The 23,659-nt window shown below is 27.6% G+C and overlaps 3 protein-coding genes across 3 annotated transcripts; all 3 read left to right on the top strand.

Moving 5' to 3' along the window:
• The first annotated feature begins 439 nt into the window (after nt 1-439).
• Nucleotides 440-7,766, top strand: LOC140176495 (uncharacterized). The gene is made up of 13 exons (XM_072208035.1): nt 440-457; nt 652-769; nt 2,872-2,946; nt 3,149-3,289; nt 3,390-3,473; nt 3,652-3,876; nt 4,133-4,138; nt 4,257-4,695; nt 4,802-5,730; nt 5,920-6,645; nt 6,817-7,137; nt 7,272-7,580; nt 7,690-7,766. The coding sequence occupies exons 1-13, from the start codon at nt 440-442 to the stop codon at nt 7,764-7,766; spliced, it is 3,468 nt and encodes a 1,155-aa protein (XP_072064136.1).
• Nucleotides 7,767-12,565: 4,799 nt separating this feature from the next.
• LOC112718125 (hydroquinone glucosyltransferase-like) lies at nt 12,566-14,200 on the top strand. The gene has a single exon (XM_025770025.3). The coding sequence runs from the start codon at nt 12,580-12,582 to the stop codon at nt 14,026-14,028; it is 1,449 nt and encodes a 482-aa protein (XP_025625810.1). The 5' UTR covers nt 12,566-12,579; the 3' UTR covers nt 14,029-14,200.
• A 4,941-nt stretch (nt 14,201-19,141) lies between these two features.
• Nucleotides 19,142-21,670, top strand: LOC112721132 (hydroquinone glucosyltransferase-like). Its single transcript, XM_029289819.1, has 4 exons — nt 19,142-19,152; nt 20,356-20,953; nt 21,086-21,224; nt 21,387-21,670. Exons 1-4 carry the CDS (start codon nt 19,142-19,144, stop codon nt 21,668-21,670), a joined length of 1,032 nt encoding a protein of 343 aa, XP_029145652.1.
• The last annotated feature ends 1,989 nt before the right edge of the window (nt 21,671-23,659 follow it).

Raw genomic sequence — 23,659 nt, 5'->3', positions numbered from 1 at the left:
AACAAGTTTTGGGAAAGAGCTGTGTAGAGATACTTGATCCACTCCTATTGGTAAGATCTAACCAATATTTATTTCTAAAAATATTAGTGAAGATATTTTTATTGGTAATTTTTATATTATTTATTATTAATATATTATGTAATACCCTGCAGAAAGGAGATCTATCGGATACACCTACACTTTTGCTCAACCTAATTGATAAGACCTTTCTCTTCATCGTTGAAGTTCAAATATCTGATAATCCACATTTTTCACCTTCTTATAAAGTTAAGAAGATGACTGATAATGTGGACCTCATAAATAAATTCAAAGAGGCTCACCCTATTCAAATTGTGAGTATAATTATAAGTGTATTTTCTATTAAAAATTAATTTATTTTTTGCTTCCTTGGTCATTAGTAGTATCTAATTTATAATTAATAATTAATTATAATTTTAGGATGTTGACTACACCGGTGGTTTGCTTCCAATTTCAAAAACATCCTCAATCATTGAAGGGAAGAAAGTAAAAGGTGCTAAGGTATTTGTTCAAAAAATAATTTTTTTTTGTTTGTTCTCTCAAAATTAGAAATTAATTTTTTTATAATTAATAATTAATTATAAAATCAAAGGTTAGAAAGAAGTCTTTAATTTAACGTGGTATTTTGTACAGAATTTGTTGCTTGAATTCTCCAATGAAGTTGCTGCCAATGATGAATCCGAATTGTTGGAAAATGCTATTACACCAACTAAGCGATTATGCTCGGAGTCGGAAGAATCGAAGGTAGAAGGTGATACCTCAACTTCCAAGAAGATCAAGATTGAGAAAGAAACTTGAGAATTTGGATGCACATGTTTTGGAATCCCTTTTAGAGTCTATCTTATAGAATAATGTCAAGCATATGTTTGTTTTGGTGGAAACATTATCTTTTCTTGAGTTGTTATTTTTCTTTTGGTTCTTTTCTATTTTTATGTTTGGAATTTAGAATTTTTTTAAATATAAATTGAAGTTATTTGGTTATTACTTGTGGTTTTATTTTTAATTTGATTTTCACCGTTGATATTCTGATAATATCTAATTTAATATTTAATGTCATAAAGTTATAAATTTTTTCTTTGAATTATTGTTGATACAATTAAGTTAGTTATTAATTTTTAATGTGTATTTATTTTTTAAAAAAAATCTAATTATAATTTTTAATTAAAGTATTATGTTTAGAATTTTAAATTTAAATTCAAATATACTTTTTTTTTGAATTTTTACGTAAGCAATTTGATAATATTTTTTAAGAATTTATATAATTTATAAGTTATTATGCTAATTACAAAGGAGTATAATAAAGTAAATAGAATTATCAGTCTTATTAAGACGTGAAATTATTTATACTATTTAAAAAAATGTAATACTGTTTAAATTTTAGAAAAAGTATAATAAAGTTAATACTGTTTATGATGAAACTAAAAAAAATTATTTTTAAATTAACAAATTTCTATATTCCTAATAGACAACGGACGTTTGATTAGAAAATTTTATTTAAAAATTTAAAATTTATATTAGCTAATTAGAAAATTCTATTTAAAATTTTTAAATTTGAATTTCTAATACTAATTTCTAATTAAGTAAGTTCTTAACCATTTCAATATTTAAATTTAAATTTTTTTACTTGCCATATTTATAAATTTTTATTATTATCTTTTAGATTATTTCTCCACAATAGAAGTACTTTCATCTTTTTCTCTCTTTTTAAATATTTTTTTCTAAATTTACGATATTTATAAGGTTATTAATTTTTAGATTATATTTAATTTTATTATTTTTATCGATAAATAATAGGATTGATACTATTTATGACAAAACTAATAAAAATTATTTGTAAATTAACAAATTTCTATATTCTTAATAAACAACAAACGTTTAATTAAGAAAGTTTATTTAAAAATTTTTAAATAAACTAGCTAATTAGGAAACTCTATTTAAAAATTTGAAATTTAAAATTCTAATACTAATTCCTAATTAAGTGACTTCTTAACCGTTTTGATTTTTAAATTTAAATTTTTTTGATTTGTCACATTTATAAATTTCTCTGTTTACTTCGTTTACATTGTTATTTTTTATATTATCTCAGCACAACAATAGAGGTACTTTCATCTTTTTCTCTCTTTTTACTTATAAATTATTCATTTTCAATCTCTTTATTTAAGGAAATAAAAAAAAAAAGATTTTAACTGTAAGTTGAATTTATTGATCGTGAGATTAAACTTATATTTATTTGAAAAAAGATACTTTTGAAAAAAAATATATATTATTTTCCATAAAATATGTTTAAATCCATACATTATTATTTTCCATAAAAATATATATTATTTTCCATAAAATATGTTTAAATCCATACCATGTCTTTCATCATTTTTGTCTCAGTATTCAAGCACTATACATGTACTCCTATGTACTCCCGTATCTATGTTTTGATCGATATGTATACCAAAAACAAACGCCGCCATATGTGTACTCCTGTGTACTTTATTTTTTTTAATAATATAAAAAAAATTGATAATAAAAATGTATTAGGTATAAGGTATATATATTTTTAATTAGTTAAAAAAATTATTTATTTGGTATTTCCAGGTATATATTGAAAGATGCAAGAAGTCCAAAGAGAAGCAAGATCGAAGAGAAAATTGATATTAAAAGACAAAGAAAATACAAAGCGGACCACAATTCAAGGTAGACTTCATACAAAAAATAACTAACATGTCATGAGTATTTTGGACGAATGAAAACCCATAAAATACAATATTTTCTATATATTATTTAGCTATTGACAAGTAATAAATTATTAATTTACATTGTTTTTGTAATATGTTACTAAATTTGTTTATGAAAAAATTACAGGAAATTCGAGTGATGGTTCCAATGATGTGCATTTTCAATCGGTGTTGTCGAACATTACAAATGGACTCAATACAGGTTAATTTTTGGATGATTTTTTTTGGAACTTACTTATGTGAATGTACATGCACTTTATGTATTTTGATTTTCCTACTATTTATTCAATTATAAACTTTAACAAAAAATATGTTCAAAAAACTAATATCTCGAGTTATCTTATTAGATAATAACCCAACACCATATCGATCAAGGTCTCCAACTACTAATCTACACTCTGTAGGTGAAAAGGAACGATGTTCCAATATTAGTGATATTAGTAATTCAGGTATCACATGCGAAGCATATGATAGCCCATGTCATCAGACAAGTCAACAACAGCTTCAACAAACATCAAACAATATCGACCAGTTGCAAAGCCAGCGTATGTTAATATATGCTTTTATTACTTAAAGACCAAACATTTAACTTTTCAATTGGTCTCTTGAAAACAATCTTTGATATATGCTAAATAATTATTATAGATTCATTGGAGTACTCAAATCGAATTAGATTGCAAAGGGATGCAAGACTGAATAGAAAGACTATGCTACTTCAAAAGAGACATGGTAAGATAAGCATGATAGATTGTAATTATCATAAAGCTAAAATTCTACTTCTTTTATCTTTAATACTACTTTCATAATATATATTCATAACTCAGCTGATTCAAACATTTAATATATATTCATTTTTCTTTTTTTTTATAATATAAAGTGCTTGATTTACTATCTCTAATGATTACAGGAGCAAGTACATCTAATTCAAATTTAGATACTAAAGAATTAGAAGAAGTGTGCATAGCTGAAAAAGGAAGACACCTGAGACAAAGAAAAACATTCTTGAAGGAATTGGCTATAAATCTTTCAAAATTTTTTGAAGAAGTTGAAGATATTACTGAAAACACGACTATATTAGATGATTCTGTGCAAATTGAATACCCAGCCATATTCGATGTTGCTGAGAATACAGGTAATCTAAGAAGTAGCAATATCAGCAGTTTATTATTTACTATTGTTATGCTTTTTATAAACAAAAAATTATCGTTTAGTGTTCAAGTTTTTAAAATTCAAACTAAGATATGGTTATATATTATGATTTTTGTATTTGAACATTGATATATTGTAATTCTTATTGTTTGATTAGTGTGCATATAAAACTTAAACCTTGAGGTTGGCACAAAAAAATTGTATTATATGATCTCATCTTTTTAATCTATAAATTGCAGTATTCGGTAATCTTTTATAAATATTATTTTTATACCTAACATGGTGAAAGAAAGATATATTTTTATATAAAGTATTTTTTTCAGATATAACTGAAACATAATTTATTATCTTGGTGATTATTAGATGTGATAGATATTGGTGACCCAGAATTTTTTTGTCGGCATTGCGACGCCATGATGTGGTATGAGGAGAGATCAGAAAAGTCTAAAACAGGATCCAATATTGAGTTCTCAATATGTTGTATGCGAGGGAAGGTACAATTGCCGTTTTTGCAACGTCCACCTCAGCTCTTGCAAGGTTTATTATCTGGAGCAGACCAGAGAAGCAAACACTTTAAGGATAATATAAGAACTTATAATAGCATGTTTTGCTTCACGTCCCTCGGAGGTAAAATAGAGACCTCTATCAATGATGGGACAGGTCCTCCCCAGTTCATTGTGAGTGGACAAAACTACCACAGAATTGGAAGCTTGGTACCAATTGAGGGACAAAGACCAAAATTTGTGCAGTTATATATTTATGATACAGAAAATGAGGTCTCAAACAGGATAGAGATTTTCAGGTTTGTATCATGCATTCCAAACTGATTAAAAAATTATTTAGGTAGTTCGTACTTTGATTTTGGTTAATTATGAATACTAATATTTTTCAATTGATGTTTTATACAGTTCAAGAACAAACAACAACAACATTGACCAGTCCTTAGTTCTAGATCTCAAGGACATGATCGATCAACATAATGTTCTTGCTCACACATTTAGGATAGTGAGAAACTACCTGAATCAAGGAGATATCGCAAATATAAGACTACGGTTGTACCGAAAAAGATCAAAGGATGCAAGAGTCTACAATTTACCATCTTCTAACGAGGTCGCAGCTCTAATAGTAGGAGATTTTGATTCTGGAGATGCAGGGCATGATATTATAGTTCAATTAAAGTCTGGACATCTGCAAAGGATTCATGAGACACACACCGCATTTATTCCTCTTCAGTACCCTATGATGTTTCCTTACGGTGAAGATGGCTACCAAGAAGACATTCCTTTGCGAGAATCTCATAGGGCTGATGAAAATAGAAAGAGACAGCGTGTGAGTTTAAGGGAGTTCATAACATTTAGAATACAAGAGAGAAAGGTCGAGTATGCAACCATTGTCAATGGTGGAAGATTATTTCAGCAGTTCTTGGTTGATTGCTTTTCTATGATTGAAGCACAAAGGTTGACCTACTACCGAAACAACCAAACCAAGGTGAGGAGTGATATATACAAAGGGATTCAAGATGCAGTTGTTAGGGGTGAGACACGTGCTTCTAAAGCAGGTAAGCGTATCATCCTACCTGCGTCCTTCACTGGTGGCATGAGATACATGTTTAATAATTGTCAAGATGCTATGGCAATTTGTAAGAAATATGGATATCCAGACCTCTTCATCACAATGACATGTAACTCAAGTTGGCAAGAGATTGGCAGGGTTAACAATCCAAGGAACTTAAAGGTTGAAGACCGGCCGGATATATCGTGTAGAGTATTCAAAATTAAGCTTGACATGATAATCTCGGATCTTAAGCAAGGAATTCCATTTGGAGTGCTAGATGCAGGTATTGCTCATCATCCGACCTTATTTTTAGAGAAATATTCATTTAGATTGTTATAAAATAAATGGCAAAATATTTTCTTACTTAACGTATTGTTGATTTTTTATTATCACCCTTAATTTATCAAAGCACATACATAAAATAGATAGTTTAAATATAACATATAACTTTTTTTTGTCTTTTTGGTATAAGGGATGTATACGGTGGAATTCCAAAAAAGAGGTCTACCACATGCTCACATTCTTTTGTGGTTAAGTGGAGACCATAAGATAACAACGACAACTCAAATTGATCAATTAATATCTTCAGAGTTGCCAGATCCTGCTCAGCATCCAAAATTGTTTAGAGCTGTATCTACATATATGATTCATGGACCATGTGGTAGAGCATTCTCAAAATCTCCCTGCATGAAAGATGGGTACTGCACCAAATATTATCCCAAGACATTCAGTAAAACCACAGTTATCGATGATAGTGGATACCCATCATATAGAAGACGAGACACAGGGGTGGTTACTGAGAAGAAGGGAGTCCATATGGATAATAGGAATGTGGTTCCATACAATGCATATCTACTGATGTCTTATCAAGCGCATGTTAATGTAGAGTACTGCAACAAGTCGAATGCTATCAAATATTTGTTCAAGTATGTGAATAAAGGTCCAGACAGGGTAGCAGTTAGAGTTACAAAGGAAGCTTCCAGTGGAGAGGATGCTCAGGTTATTGATGAGATCAAACAATTCTATGATTGCAGATATTTGTCTGCATGTGAGGCTGTGTGGAGAACCTTAGCGTATGATATTCATCAAAGGTGGCCTTCAGTGATGAGATTAACCTTTCATTTGCCTGGAGAGCAAAATATCATCTTTAAAGATGATGACGATCTTGAAGAAATCGTGGAAGAAGAGGAAGGAAAATGTACAATGTTCTTAGCATGGATGGAGGCCAATAAAAAATTTGAAGCAGGTCAAACTTTGACGTATGCTGAGTTTCCAAATCAATTTGTTTATGATAGAGAATCAAGGGTGTGGCATCCACGCAAAAGATGGTATTCTATCGGGAGGTTAAATTATGCTCCACCGGGTACAGGTGATATTTATTATATGAGAATTTTGTTAGCTGTTCAGAGAGGTTGCACAACATATGAGTCTATTAGGACAGTTAATGGAATTATATATTCTAGCTTCCAAGATGCTTGCTATTCCATGGGACTACTGTGCGATGATAGGGAATTCATTGCAGCTATTAATGAGGTAGCTGAACTTGCATCTGGTCATCAATTGAGAAAATTATTTGCGATGCTACTGATATCTAATAGCATTAGCAACCCAGAGCGTGTTTGGAATGCAACTTGGACATTATTGGCTAATGGAATACTATATGAGAGGAGAAAAGCTTTGAAAAACCAAGGTATTTTACTATGTCTTTTTTTATATATCAAGATTGTATTCTCTTATTATCTTTATTTTTATTAAGAATATTAATAATTTTATTTTAGAATTATTTATTAAATATTTCATAAAACCACTATGTGCTTTTTCTAGGACTAAGCATGACTGATGACGAATTGAAAAACCTCTGCCTTATTGAGATTGAGAAGATACTCAATAGCAATGCGAGATCTTTAAGAGACTATCAATCAATGCCATATCCTGAGATGTCTCATGTTCGCCTTTTTCAGAATAAGCTAATAGAGGAGGAGTTAGCATATGACACAAATGAGTTGACTCATACAAACTTATATACAGAACAAAAGATGACTCATGAGCAAAGGTTAGTATTTGATGAGATACTCAATGCTGTTGTTACAGACTCTGGTGGTTTTTACTTCGTTTATGGGCATGGTGGGTGTGGTAAGACATTTATTTGGAATGGACTTTCTTCTGCTATTCGGTCTAGAGTAAAAATTGTTTTAAATGTCGCATCCAGTGGAATTGCTTCTTTACTCCTACCTGGTGGCAGAACGGCTCATTCTAGATTTTCAATACCCATTACAATTACTGATGAATCTACTTGCAACATCAAGCATGGCAGTTTGAAGGCTGAGCTGCTCATCCAAAGTAGATTAATAATTTGGGATGAAGCTCCAATGCTCAATAAAATGTGCTTTGAAGCACTTGATCGGACGCTCAGGGATCTTATGTCAGTTACCGATCAACATAAGATACATCAACCATTTGGTGGTAAGGTTGTTGTTCTAGGAGGTGATTTCAGACAGATACTTCCGGTGATTCCGAAAGGAAGTAGACACGATATATTGGCATCCGCTATTAACTCATCCCATCTGTGGTCATTTTGTAAGGTTCTGAAACTGCATACGAATATGAGGCTTCTAATGTCTTCTTCAGATCAAGATGAAGGTGAAATGAAGAGATTTGCTAATTGGATACTTGATGTTGGAAATGGAAATATTGGCTCTGTTGTTGGTGATGAATCAGAAGTTGAAATTCCAAATGATCTATTGATTACAACTACTGATGACCCTCTCTCTCATTTGGTAGACTTTGCATATCCAAATTTGTTGCAAAACATGTCAGATTACAGGTATTTTCAGAGTAGGGCAATTCTTGCACCCACGCTTGAGAGTGTCGAGAAGGTAAACGATTTTGTCTTGACAATCTTTCCAGGGATGGAAAAGGAGTATTTGAGCTCTGACACAACATGTCAAGCTGATGAGAATGAAGATGTACAACAAGAGTGGTTCACACCAGAGTTCCTAAATGACATCAAATGTTCGGGACTACCCAATCACAAGTTGACTTTGAAGCCAGGAGTCGCTGTAATGCTACTGCGAAACATAGACCAGACTTCAGGTTTATGCAACAGGACAAGATTAATAGTTAACGAACTTGGCAGCAATGTAATTGGAGCGACAGTAGTGACCGGTAGAAATATTGGAGATAAAGTGTACATTCCAATAATGAACTTGATCCCTTCAGATTCAGGATTGCCATTTAAGTTCCAACGGAGACAATTTCCATTGACAGTATGCTTTGCAATGACCATTAACAAGAGTCAGGGTCAATCATTATCACATGTAGGCTTTATTTGTCAAAATCAGTGTTTACCCATGGACAACTTTATGTTGCTTTGTCAAGAGTTAAGAGTCGCAGTGGCCTCAGGGTTTTAATTCTAGATGAAGACGGCAATCCAAAGTCATCAACAACAAATGTCGTGTTCAAAGAGATTTTTAATAATATTTAGGTAAGAATAATATTATTTTTATTTTAATAGCATGTTATGATTTATACTTTTGTACAAATATTTAATATAGATATTACTAATTTATCTATAACTCTTTTTTCAGATTTGAAATGAAATGTGTAACAAGGAGCACAACATCCTATGCCAATTGCTTTTCTAATGAAGTTAGTAAGATACTAGGTTATCGATCGATAAATTTTTATTAGCTTTTTATACAAAATTTAGTGTAAAATTAACATGCTATTATTACAGTTATATATGTTCTTATTTTTTTCATGTCTCCCTCCTTATGGTTTAAGAATATTATAAATTTCAAACTTTTCTATTTATATTTTACTTTGAATAAAGATAAAACAACATATTTAACACGTTTATTATATAACTACGATGATAGTGTTATACTAAATTTAAAAAAATATATAGTTATAAAATATTATTTTTAATTTAACTTATCAAATTTAAATATAAGCCCGTGCATCGCACGGGTTTAACACTAGTAAACTATATAAAAGAAGTTAGCGGCTTCTTCAAATCTCAGGTACATTATACATTTTTAATGTTTATACATATTTTTAAATTTATTCTGATTTAAATATTAGAGTGTTTTTATAGGTACTATCATTTATCATTCTAAAAATTTAATTTTATCACTTCTTAACCACTAAATTTTTTATTCATCTCACAATCCGTATCAACAATTTTTTGTACAATCATCAATTTAATTTTTTTAATTTTATAATCTAACAACATACTTTTAACTTACACTTTTAAACATTAATTAATTGTTAACAAAAAATAATAAATTTTATTGATATTCTAACCTTCCTCATATGTAAATAATCAAATATTTTTAATCACTTTTTTTAGTATCAGTATTTTTATTAACAGTAATGGAACATAAACCCAAAAAACAACAAATCTTATAGTTTGATTATAAATATAAACCCTAATGATCCCATTTAAAATAATGGTTTATTCTCTTCGTACATATAAGGTGTAGTCTATGGTGGCTATAAGTTTTGGTGCTTATGGTGGCTATAAATTTTATAAAATGATATTTTTAACTAAATAAAATGAAAAATTAAAGTACGATTTAGTTCTATTAATAAATAATAACATGTTTATGAGTGTAAATAAAAGAAAAAAAATTAGATCATTTATCATATTTTTTGACAAAAAATTGATCTATCGTTTTCTCTCGTCATTGAAAATGGAGTTGCTACTAATACCCAAAATTTTAAAAATGATAGTATCTAAAAATACTTACATTGCATTAATTTTTTTCTCACGTTAATAAATAATTATTTATATCTTTTATTTTTAATTAAAATAATCATTTTATTCTGCAATAAAAAATTTGAAGTCTAAAGTTACTGTTATTAATTAAATTTTAATATTACTCAAGTGAAATTTAAAATTATTAATTATAAAAAAAAGTATAAGTAGACAATGAAAATATTAAATAATATGAATAATAGATATATCGGATGTTCAATTTACTAGGTGTGCAGATAATTATTCTAATATTAAAATTTAAGTAGATCATTTTTTTGTCAAGAAATATGATAAATGGTCTAATTTTTTTCTTTTATTTACACTCATAAACATGTCATTATTTATTAATAAAACTGAAACGTGCTTCAATTTTTCATTTTGTTTGGTTGAAAATATCATTTTGTAAAGTCCATAGCCACCATAGGCACTAAAACTTGTGGCCATCATAGACTACACCTACATATAATAGTATAAATATAAATAGGTAAATTTTACTATATCTTTTCTAAAATAAAAGGTAAATTATCTCTTATAACATATACAGTAATTATTGATAAATTATCTTTAACTAGAATTTTAAAGTCCGAATGAGATCGTCAAATCTAATTATTATCTTTAATATGATCGAAGAAAAATTCTAGAAAAGAGAGAGCTGAAAAACGGATAAAAATTTATGATATATTAGTTAAAAATGATGATAATTAGTGTGTGAAAGAGACATCAAGATATTTTTTATGCTAAAAAACGGATAAAAATTTACGATATATTAATTAAAAATAATGGTAATTAGTGTGTGAAAGAGACATCAAGATATTTTTTATCTTTAATTACTCTTAAATTATCTTTCAATTATTATTCAAATAATAAAAATTCTAAGATAGTAATTATTGACTCATTATTTTATGACTAACTAATATTTTAATTTTTTTGGTTATATAGCTATACAAAGCTATGGGGTGATTACTTAAAGAGGAGTACCATTGTTGATCCAACTAAATTTTAAGAAAAATACCAGAAAAAAAATCTTAAGAAGAAGAGAATTGAAAAATTGATAGATGTGCTCATTGAAATTGGAGATTGAAAGTGTAAGAACAAGTTTAAAATCCTAACCTAATTGATTGAAAATGGTGATTGGATTTGAGAGGAATTAGAGTTTTAAAGTTGGAGAAGAGGTGTATTTTGTGGGGATGATGAAAATGATATTGCTATTAACTTACAAGAGAAACATAGCGTCAATTGAAAAGAAAAGAGAAGATAATGTGATCTTAGAGCTCTGATAGAAGAATAATTTTTCAATAATTATTATATATGTCATCAGAGGTAATTTATCCTTTATTTTAGAAGGATTTATTTTAAAAAGAAAAACTACCAAAAGTACTTATGAAGTTTACGAACACTAACAAAAGTATCCATAAATTAAGAAAATTAACGATGTACCCATGAAAAATGGATTTCATATAATAAAAGTATCCAAACTCTAATTTTTTGTTTATTTTTTAATAAAATTCTCAAACTAATCCCACTTTTAATCTCAACTCACTTTTTCAACCTTCGTCAACCCAACATGTATCTTTAAAATCATTGTCATAGAGTCTGGAACTACTCTTACAACAGACGAAATAAACCTTTATGATAGGAGTTTTGAATAGTAACGCAATAGAGGATTGTAGCACCAAAATAAATAACAGAATTAACCAATATTGATGAAAAACCAGAGAAAGAAACATAAAGGTCGTTTCAGTTGTTTTCTCCTTTTTTTTCTTAATTTTGGGGGACTTTCTTTGTTTAAAGGGATGTGACGAAAAAAATGGAAAAGAGTTCACCATATTGAATTTATCTGTTAAAAATTGGTCGAAGTCCTCTATCATAACTACCACTATTAATTTTGGCTTGGTCTATTGTAGGAGTAATTTCGAACTCCATGACAAGGATTTTAAGGTGCAGGTTGAGTTATAGAAGGTTGAAAAAGTTAATTGAGATTGAAGGTAGGGTTAGTTTGAAAATTTTATTAAAAAATAAACAAAAAATTAGAATTTAGATACTTTTGTCATACGAAACCCATCTTTTATGGATACATTGTTAATTTTTTTAGTTTAGGGATATTTTTGTCAATATTCATAAACTACAAGTACTTTTGGTAATTTTTTTCTATTTTAGAAAAGGCAGGTAGAATTCACTTTAAAAAAATGTATATATAAAAGATAAATATTACTACTTTATGGTATCAAGCAACTTCACATGCTTCTAGAAACAAAATGATGAACCTACCCCATTAAAGTTTAGAATGTATATATAGAGTGTCACTTGTCAATGAAGAACATAATAACATAGTAAGGGTAGTGTGTGTGTGTAAAGCTGTGTGATCGAGTGAGTATGGAAAAGAAGGTATGCATTGCAATGGTTCCATGCCCTGGCCATGGCCATTTGATTCCATTCGTTGAGTTTGCAAAGCGATTCCTTCTTCATAATAACAATAATGGTGTGTTCTTCCATGTCACAATCCTTGTTCCAACACAGGGCTCTCCTTCTTCTTCCACCATAGCCATCCTCAACGCTCTACCTTCAAACATGGACTTCACCTTTCTCCCTTCCATCACCATGGACCAACTTCACAACCCTCCTACTCACCCCATTCCACGAATGAAGCTCATCGTTCAACTCTCTCTTCCCTCTCTCCGCAAAGCACTTACCTCTCTTACTTCTCGCACTACCCTTGTCGCTTTGGTTTCACACTTTTTCTCAATCGACTCGCTCCTTCTTGCTCAAGAATTCAACATTTTCTCTTGCGTTCTCTACTCTGCAGGAGCTACCTCACTCTGTTTCTCTCTTTCTTTTCCAATGCTTGACAAAGAGAGTGATAATAATAGCAATGATGAATTTCTAGACTTAACAAAACCTGTGAAAGTTTCAGGTTGTTCTGTTTCTTTTCAGGTGAAGGATCTTCCTGATCTTATTCACTTTCCAAGATCAAGTGAGGTCTACAAATCCTATCTCGATGTATGCAAAGCCCTGTCTCTTGTTGATGTTGTCATTTTGAATAGCTTCAATTCTTTAGAAGGAGACACCATAGGATCCATACAAAAAGAGAAGACTGCTCCTTTTGTTTGTCCCATTGGACCCATTATTCAAACCGAGTCAGGCAATGAAGCGAACAAGTTAGAGTGCGTGAGATGGTTGGAGAATCAGCCACCAAAGTCAGTGTTATATATATGCTTTGGGAGTGGTGGAACAATCTCTCATGAACAACTCAATGAGATTGCACATGGCTTAGAGTTAAGTGGCCATAGATTCTTGTGGGTTCTAAGACCCCCAAGCAAAATCTCTGAATCTGGTTATCTTATTGTAACGAAAAATGATGACCCATTAGAGTATTTGCCTTCAGGATTCTTGAACAGGACCAAAGGTCAAGGCTTGGTGGTTCCATCATGGGCCCCACAAATTGAGATCCTTGCTCATGGCTCCACCGGGGCTTTCTTGAGCCATTGTGGTTGGAGCTCGGCAATGGAGAGCATCATCCATGGTGTGCCAATTATTGCATTGCCACTGTTTGCAGAGCAGAGAATGAATGCGACATTGTTCACAGATTTGCTCAAAGTGGCACTGAGGCCAGAGCAAGGTGATGCTGATGAAAATGGCATAGTAACAAGAGACCAAGTTGTTAAGGTTATAAAGAGGATCATGGAAAGCGATGAAGGGTTGGAAGTGCGTAAGAGAACAAGAGAGTTGAGTGATGCGGCTTTTCTTGCAATCAAACACAATGGCTCCTCCTACATGGCACTCTCTAGCCTTGCACAAAAATGGCGCCTCAAGAGCATTGCTTAATTTGTGTGCTTCTGGTGTATGTCATATGCTAGATACTTTTCCACCATGTCACATGCCATGCTACTCTTCTTTCTATCACTAGTAATAAGGAAAAGAAAAATGCTAATTACAAAATCAGCTACTAAAATTAGCCACCAATAATATAATAGTCTATGCGTTTGTTATGCTATATTTGATATCCAGTTTCTGATTGAAAATGATATTTTAGTTAATATTTGGATGGGTGACACTACTTCAAGTCTTCAACCATACTCCATTAGGAAGTTTAAATTAAAGATGTTGCCTATGTAATTTCCATTATTAGTTTGAACTAATCTTAGCTTAATTAATGATTTCATAATATCTTCTATTACAATAATGCTAGATCACTAAAATTCAGTTATCAATTAACCATTATATACACATATAAATATATACTTAATATTTTATAAAAAAATTAGTGTATTATTATAAATAAATCTTATTATTTATTTATTACAAATATAATTATTAAAAAATATTATATATATATAGAGAGAAAATTAATTACTATATATTTATATATAAAGTATATATTGTTTAATTTATTTTTAATATATATTTTATATAAAAAATTAATTTAATAATTAATATTTTGTATATAAATAATATGATTGTTATTATACTATAATAAATTTGAGTATTTTTTAATTTCAAAATATATAAATACATAAATATATAATAATTAATTTAACAACTAATTTTTACTTTTCAATATACAGAGAATATTTTTCTTTCATTAATGTTCACAAGGCATGCATTGATTCAAGCTAAGATAAAATAAAAATGACATTTAGATTGCATTTATTCTTTGGAACTGAGACTAATATTAAAAATTGGAATTGAGTATTGACATTGAAACTAAAATTTTAATTTTGGAATATAAAATTTCAGTTTTTTTTTAATATTCTTAAAAAACAGAGACACAAAAAATTGAAATTTTTAAAAACAAAGATTGAAATTTTTATAATATTTTTTTTAAAAATACTTTTATTTAATTTTTTTAAATTTTAAATTTATTACTCAATTTCTATATTTATCTTAAACTAAATATAATATTGAGATATAACTCATTCTAATATATTTTACATCAAATACAATATAAAAACTTAATTCAGTCCCTATATACCAATCTCAGTCATTCTCTTAAACACAACTCTAGAGTCTAAACAACTAACTAATGTTTCCATTAAAATTTTGTTTTCATTGTACTTTAATTTATCGAGTTTCACATGATCATTGGTCTCACATCACATGTAGGGATGACAATAAAGTGGCCAAGGGCGAATTTTTGCTTTATTAGATCTTGCCACACCCTATAATAATATGTATACTTAAATTCTAACTCATTTTTGTAGGTAACCGTCTTGTTTTTATAATTATTAAAATTTAATAAATTAAATAAAATTTAAATTTAAAATTTATATAATCTTTATCACATACATAATATAAATTAAAATAAAAATTTAAAAATAAATAATGTTAAACTCACAACCATTTAATTTACTAACTTAGGACATTTATTTTTTTTATAAAGTTAACTTAAAATAAAAATAAAATTAAAAAAAAGTCAGATTGAGATATCACATATTAGTATTACACTAAGTGAATTTAGAAATTCTAACGCTCTTATATCACTCAGTTTTTTATTAATATGCATAAAATTTGAAATGATTAAATTTTATATTTATTTAAAAAAAAATTAATTTTCTCCAGATAAAATAGGATAGAATTTAAAATTTTAGGATACAAATAGAATTATAATAAAAAAATTCTTAACCGCAAAGTAAGATAGAGTTTTTTTTTAAAAAAAATTAACTTGCAAATCGAATTAAAATATACTCCAAACCATATCTTAACCTACCAATTATCAGCTCTATTTCTCACCAAAATAAATACCAATAAATTTGAGTAGTGTTATTATCCCTGACACATGGACTTCACATATGCATACTATAATTCTTCAACTACCTGTCCGACCATCGAATAAATGAATCACTTAGCTTGTTCAATTCATAGCTACTCAACATCTTAGTGTGTGTCTATATTTGTAAAACTTTTTTTTTTCCATTCTGATTGAATAATTTAGTACAAAAATAAAAATATACAAAAAATTATATAAAAAACAATGCATATATAATATTCTTTCGACCATATATACCTACCGTTTCTCTTAGCTTCCTATTAAAAATATCTACATAAAATTCTCTTTATTTAAAATTTCTCAAAAAAAGATATTTTTTCATAGTACAAAGATTCATATAATCCACATGCATTATCATAAAGTGAAAACTCAAGTGCAGTCAACTTAATGTGAAGTTGATTATTGAGAGTCGTTAGATGATTTGACTGATTTGACTAAATTTTTATCTAACGACTCTTAGATATCAACTTCACGTGAAGTCAACTCCACCTAAGTTTTCACCCTATCACAAAAACAAATGAAAAAATAAGTAAGAAAATATCTATGTATATACTTTTTCAGAAATGAATGACTTCGTTGATTAAATAACAAATGAAAGGCAAATCCTTGGAACAACAAGTTTGTGCAATTTATCAGAATTTGATAGTGCAGGCTAACCTTACAGAAAATCAACCAATAAAAAACTATACAGTTTTAAATATAAGAAATAATCTTTAAATATTATTTTTATGTATAATTTTTGTGTATATTTTATTATAGTATAAAGTTAAAAAATTTTTTCTCACTTATATATCCCTTTTAAATATAGACATCTTAGAATAAGGACTTAATAATCACATCACACAACAAACATTATAAAGCAAGGGTGACCATGCCAAATCCCATATCTATCTTAGACTCTTGAACAATAAAATATAATCAACTTCTTAGAGTCAAGGGCGCCATAGATGATTTTAAAAAATTTAAAATCATTATATTTTGTATGAATTTATAAAAAAAAAAATAGCATTATTAAAATATGAATAATGTTATTATCTCTTATAAATAAAATATTTATTTTCTATAATATAAAAAATACATAATACAAAGATAAAAAAATATATTAAGATTTCATAAGATAAATAAATTAAAACAAATACATAATTATAAAAAAAATACATTTAGACTTTGTGGTAAAAAATAAACGAAAAAAATTAAATAAATTATAAAAAAGATTTTTATTTTTATTTTTCTTGAGGATAATATTTAGAGATAAACCATCACCACTCATCACGGTTTATGCTTTTAATTTTTTTTTTTTATATAAACTGCTATGACTTACATTAACAATTTCTACTTTATTATTCTCTCCTCATAAACCGCTATAATTTATAGCCATTTTTTTTTCTTCTAACTTGTAACAGTTTAGCCTTTACATAATGTTATACGTAAGTCTTATTTTATTTAATCATATTATTTATCCTTAAAATTATATTAAATCTTTTAATTTTAAATCGACTTAAAAAACTCATCTTTAAATACTTTTAAAAATATAAACATATATTTTTTTTTATCAAAGCAAGCTTTTTAATTCAAATTGATTACGACATACGGAAAAGATATTCCAATATTCCGATGTAAATAAAGTCACTCTCGAGTCTAGAATGTGGAAGAATGCCGTAGCCAAATTCCTTATTATATATTTCCGTCCAATATTTGTGAACCTTAACAGTTACAATCTAAAAAGAAAAAAAAATAGAAATAAACAAAAATCTATCACTTCAGTTAGAAATTTATATATGATATAATATAATATAATAAATATAAAATTGCTTGGCGTACATTTTAAATAGAATGATGAAAAATTATTGCAATTTATTTTATGAATTTTAACCTTTAAATATTTAACTATTAATTCTTGACTTCGGTAGAAACTTATTTTATTGAGTAAGTTACATAAAGATTACATCTAAAAATAGAATGAGAATATAATGTTTAAACAACAGATAAATTAGACAGTCAAAATTCTCTTAACCAAATTCAACTAAATTAAATTTATATATATTTATCTTTTGCATATTTTTATATGTTTTTATCTTTTTTTTTTATTTTTTTTATTCTTCTTTCTCTTTTTGTGTGATTTTTTTCCTTTTTCTTCTCCTTTTGTTATCATCGTCGTTATTATTATTATTATTATTATTATTATTATTATTATTATTATTATTATTATTATTATTATTATTATTATTATTATTATTATTATTATCTTTTTATTTAATATTATAAATTTAATTTAAATAATAATAAAAATATATTATTTAATTATAAATGACATATAAAAACTTTTTTCAAATGAACTTCTACCGCACAATAATGTTTTATGCATTTCATCTTTCAATTTCAAAGCTCACCTCTATATTATATTGTCAAATGATGAATCCAGACATTTTAGACAATAAAGACAAATATGTAGCATATAAAAATATTAAACATTAACATAAATTTTTATTATATTAAATAATATCATAGAAAAATATAGTTATTAATTCACCTTTTTATAAAAGAAATAATAATAATAATAATAATAATAATAATAATAATAAATAAATAAATAAATAAATAAAATTAATTAAAATGATAAATAGATTATTTTTTAATCAATAATAAAAATAAAATATATTTTTTTATAAATTATATATAATAAATTATATTTTAAAATAAAGTTATGCACCAAATCTCTTGTATTCTCGTTGTATATTTTATAGATTACTTAATAAATATTCAATCATTTAATAAAAGAAAGATCGAAAATTAATTTCAAATAATAATAATAAAGTTAGTTATTTAGATGGATAAAAGTACAAATGCGTTATTGTTTCAATTGATTTTTAATTTAATTTATGCTTGAAAATTAATTATCAAAATACATGACTAGTACAAAATTTTCTAATTTACTAGTAAATATTAAAGTTGAGTAAAAAAAATTCAAGGATATAAGCTTCAATTAAATAAATTTATTAATTAAATAACACTATAATAATATTTTATTTTTTGTTAAATTAATTTAATATATATTTTTATCTTATACTATTACATACAAAATAGAATTTAATTTTAATGTACTAATAGTATGTAAAATATTTTACATAATTATCTAATTACATCTATTTTTTTAGATAATTATTCACACGAATGCAATTAAGGTAGTTTATTTTTTATGATATAGTAGTATTATATAATACATATATACAACTATTTTATACTAATAGTATATCAAAATTTTATTCTAAATGTTAAAAAATATATATAAAATAAATATTTTCACACAATAAAATATCGGGACAAATATAATTTTTCAATGGAAAAACATATATATTTTATACATATATTTTTTACAATTTTTTAAAATGTTAGCGGAAAAAAATGCAATAATACCAGAAGAAGAAAGAGGATGAGAAGGAAAAATGAAAAACAACAATACCAACAACAATAAAAAGAACAACAAATAAAAAGAGATACGTAAAGAAAAAATGAGTAATTTATACACATTTTATATGAATATTTGACAAAAATACTTAAATGTGTGACAAAATCATTTAAATAGTTCAAATACATGATTAATCATATTAATATCAATATTAAATGATCAATAAAATTTATAATTTTTAAATAAAAATACTTTTATACTAAATTCTAAATCTTTCCTAAATTTTAAAGTCTAAATTAATAGTATAAAAATATAAAAATATTACTACAGGATCAACACAACTTTGTTTATAACCAATAATTAATTAGCAATAATTAAAAATATTAGCTATAAATATAATATTAAATTACTAAATTAAGAATATTAGATTGTAAATTAAAAATACTGATCAATATAAATTAAAATTATTAGTTTTTGGAATTTTTTTTAAAAATAGAATATTAATTTAAAATATGCATTAATATTATTAAAAATTATTAATCTTAACCTTTCTCTTTTGATAATCTAATATATTTGATTATTAATCGCATGAAAATTTCTTGGCATCAAATTGTTAAATAATTTATTTAACATGTTTATATTTTAATAAAAAATATTAAAAAATTAAGAGAATTTATTATTTTTTATTATTAATATTTAAAATATAAAATAAAATAATTTATTAAATTATTAAATTAAATAAATTAAATTAAAAAAATTAAATAAATAATTAAGTGATGATAAAAAGTAATAAACATTTTTGCTATTTTAGCTCTCACTTTCATATGATCCTGACGCCTGAACTTGTGTAACACCCGGACAAATCACAACCGCTTCTTATAATTTATAAATGCATGCAAATTCCATGAATTTGGAGTTGGAGATGGAGATGAAGAAAACCACTTCTTGAGTTTGCAAAGCGTTTTCTTCTTCATCACAGAGATGATTTCCATGTCACCTTCCTTATTCCCACTCTTGGTCCTCCTTCTCCTTCCACCATCGCCATCATCAACACTCTCCCTTCAAACATTGACTTCACTTTTCTCCCTCCGGTCAACATTCAAGACCTTCATATTCAGACCCACCACCCCGTTCCCCAGATGATCCTCGCCGTTCGCCACACTCTCCCCTCTCTCAAAGACGCATTAGCTTCATTGAGTTCTCGAACTAACCTTGTTGCTTTAGTTCTTGACGTGTTCTCCCTCGAAGTACTTCATCTCGCTAAAGAGTTCAACATCTCTTTCTACGTTGCATTTGCCTCTGGCGCTGCAACACTCTCCTTCGTTCTTTTCTTTCCAAAGTTTGATGAAAGCTTTTCCTTCAAATTCGAATCTGAACCCGAGTTTCTTGACTTGAAACGAACAATGGCTGTTCCTAGTTGTGATTATACTTCTTTTAAGGTGAAGGACCTTTTAGATCCGATTTTGTTTCGTCGATCAGGTGAAATCTACACACTATTTTTTACCTTCAATGATTTGAAACCAGAGGCCATGAGAGCTTTACACAACGGTTCTCATCCTTCTCGTTCTATTTTTCTGGTTGGACCCATCGTTGCTCAACCCAACCAAAACTAAGATGAGAAGATTCATGAATGTGTTGCATGATTGAACCATCAGCCATCAAAATCTGTGTTGTATATATGTTTTGCGAGTGGTGAAACACTCTCTCAGGAACAAGTAAATGAGATAGTATTTGGATTGGAATTGAGTGGACACAAATTCTTGTGGATAGTGAGAGTCCCAAACAACATTCCGAGTTCCGGTTATGTTATTGGACAAAAGGAAGATCCAATTCAATACTTGCCACCAGGTTTTGTGGAGAGAACGAAAGAACAAGGCCTAGTGGTTCCATCATGGGCACCACATTGAGATCCTTGCTCATGGCTCTACAGGTGGGTTCTTGAGTCATTGTGGTTGGAACTCAACGCTTGAGAGCATTGTTTTCTGCTCACGGATGTGCTCAGAGTTGCAGTGAGGCCACAGGGTGAAGAGGATGGGGTTGTGAACAGAGAAGAAATTGCCAAAGTTGTGAAGAGAATCATGGACCACGGTAATGAAGAAGGGTTGGAAATGAGAAAGAGGACTCAAGAATTGAGTTATGCTGCTGCTGCTGCACTCAGTGAAAATGGCTCTTCTACCAAGGCACTCTCTAGTCTTGCACATGAATTGCTGAACAAGAACGTTAACTCTTTAAGTGCCAAAGTTTCATGCATGTTGACAAAAAATAGTTGCTTCATCAGATGTGGTAACAAATAAAGCTTATTGATATCATTTTTGTTCTTTGTCTATTATCAATGTTGAGTCAAATAGCTAAGTTATTAGGAATGAGTTCTTTTTTTCTTTTAAAAAAAACGTAATATTACAATTGTGTGGGTGAAAATTCAATTGTAGTTGATTTTATATAAAATTAATAGATGAAAACTGTTAGATAATAATTTAATTAAATTTATTAAATTATTTAATAATTTTTAATTATTAACTTTATATTAAGTTAACCTAAACTTTCATTCATTAGTATAAATAAGAAAACTTTGAAGATTGATAAAATTTGATTATGCAACGAGTAATATGTTTGAGATAATAACCCAAATTAATCCTATCTTATTAGAATAATTTGTGGCGACCATCATAATCTTGCTAAGATAATTATTATAGTGATCAAATTTAAGATTTATCACTTACCTTCTTATTTATATCACTATATGAGAACAAAAGTGAAATCCTTCTGATATACAATATTTATAATTATATATTTATTATTATTATATCTAATAATATTATTTAATTATTTCAATAATAATTAAAACATATAAAATATAATAATTATTTCATTAGCGTGGTCATATGTACATGTGTTATGCGCATGAGGATATAAAATGTTGGGTGGCTGTACGTGCTCAACAACTTACGTCCATATTTACCCTTCTCTTATCATCATTCATGATAAATATAAAAAAAATATTATTTATTATTTCATACCAAAGGTGGTGTCCACGGCTTACATAATTTTTTAATGGGAGTCGTATAAAGATGTCTAAAATATTTTTTTTAGAGATATTTTTTAATAATTAAAATTTAATTCGTGTTATTTTTTTAAAATTAAGTCAAACAAATTAATTTGACCGAAAAATAATAAATTAAATTTTAAATTAGTCTAAATTATATTATTTTTATAAAAAATAATTATAATATTCCTATTATAGAAAATGACTAACATATTCTTATTATATATATTAATTTTAAAAATTCTAAATTCTAATTCTTTTTTTTTTGTCGTCGTAAGATTAGGATTTAGAATTTTTAAAATTAATATATATATATATATATATATATATATATATATATATAAAGTAGAAGTATTTTAGTAATTTTTTATAATAGAGATATTGTGTTTATTTTTATAAAAAAATATTAATTTATATCGATACAAAATTTAATTTATTAATTTTTTAGTTAAACTTATTTGTTCGATCTAATTTTAATAAAAATAATACAATTTAATTGATTATTAAATTTTAATTTTTAAAAAATATTTAAAAAAAAAATATTTTTGACATTTTTATCTAATTAATTTTTTTAATATTAATAGTGAAAAAAAATATGAATAAATTAAAGGATAAATATAATCTATAATTTAATCTAATAATAGTTGGATTGATATATAAATGGACCTCAAATTGTTTACTATACAAATAACATATTGTCAATTCAATAATATGTTAATGGAAAAGTATAAGAAGTTAAGTATCCACCAACTAAGAATTGAACAACTCAATTAATAATAATTAATTTTAAATTATTTTTTAAAATTCAAAATTTTATTAATTGATATTAATGGTATTTTTTGAATCAAAACTTATCCTAATTTATTTTCACTTCCACTCAACATTTACCACACAAAACCACAAATCCTAATTCCTTTTCTCAATGCCCCACGCTATCGCGGTCTCATCTTTGCGCTGCTAGCGTCGCTGCAGCACCTTCCTTGCGCGTCATCGCCGGTCATCCTTGCATCCTTCTCCGTCATTTTATCTACCGTTCGCGCAGGAAAGACAGCCACCATTGCACTTCTATTTCACCCTCCTCGCGTCTCATCGCGACTCCCCATCGCTCGCCCGACGCACCCTTGACGCTCACGACTCCCCATCGCTTGCCACTCACACCCCACAACTATCCATCCGTCGCGACGCAGCCACCACCAGGTTTCCATTCGCGACGCGCGATTAACTACTCCAATCTATGGCG

Source organism: Arachis hypogaea, chromosome 2 (assembly GCF_003086295.3).
Source record: "Arachis hypogaea cultivar Tifrunner chromosome 2, arahy.Tifrunner.gnm2.J5K5, whole genome shotgun sequence".
In the NCBI taxonomy this organism is placed as follows: domain Eukaryota; kingdom Viridiplantae; phylum Streptophyta; class Magnoliopsida; order Fabales; family Fabaceae; genus Arachis; species Arachis hypogaea.
This window is presented reverse-complemented; position numbering and strand designations above follow the sequence as displayed.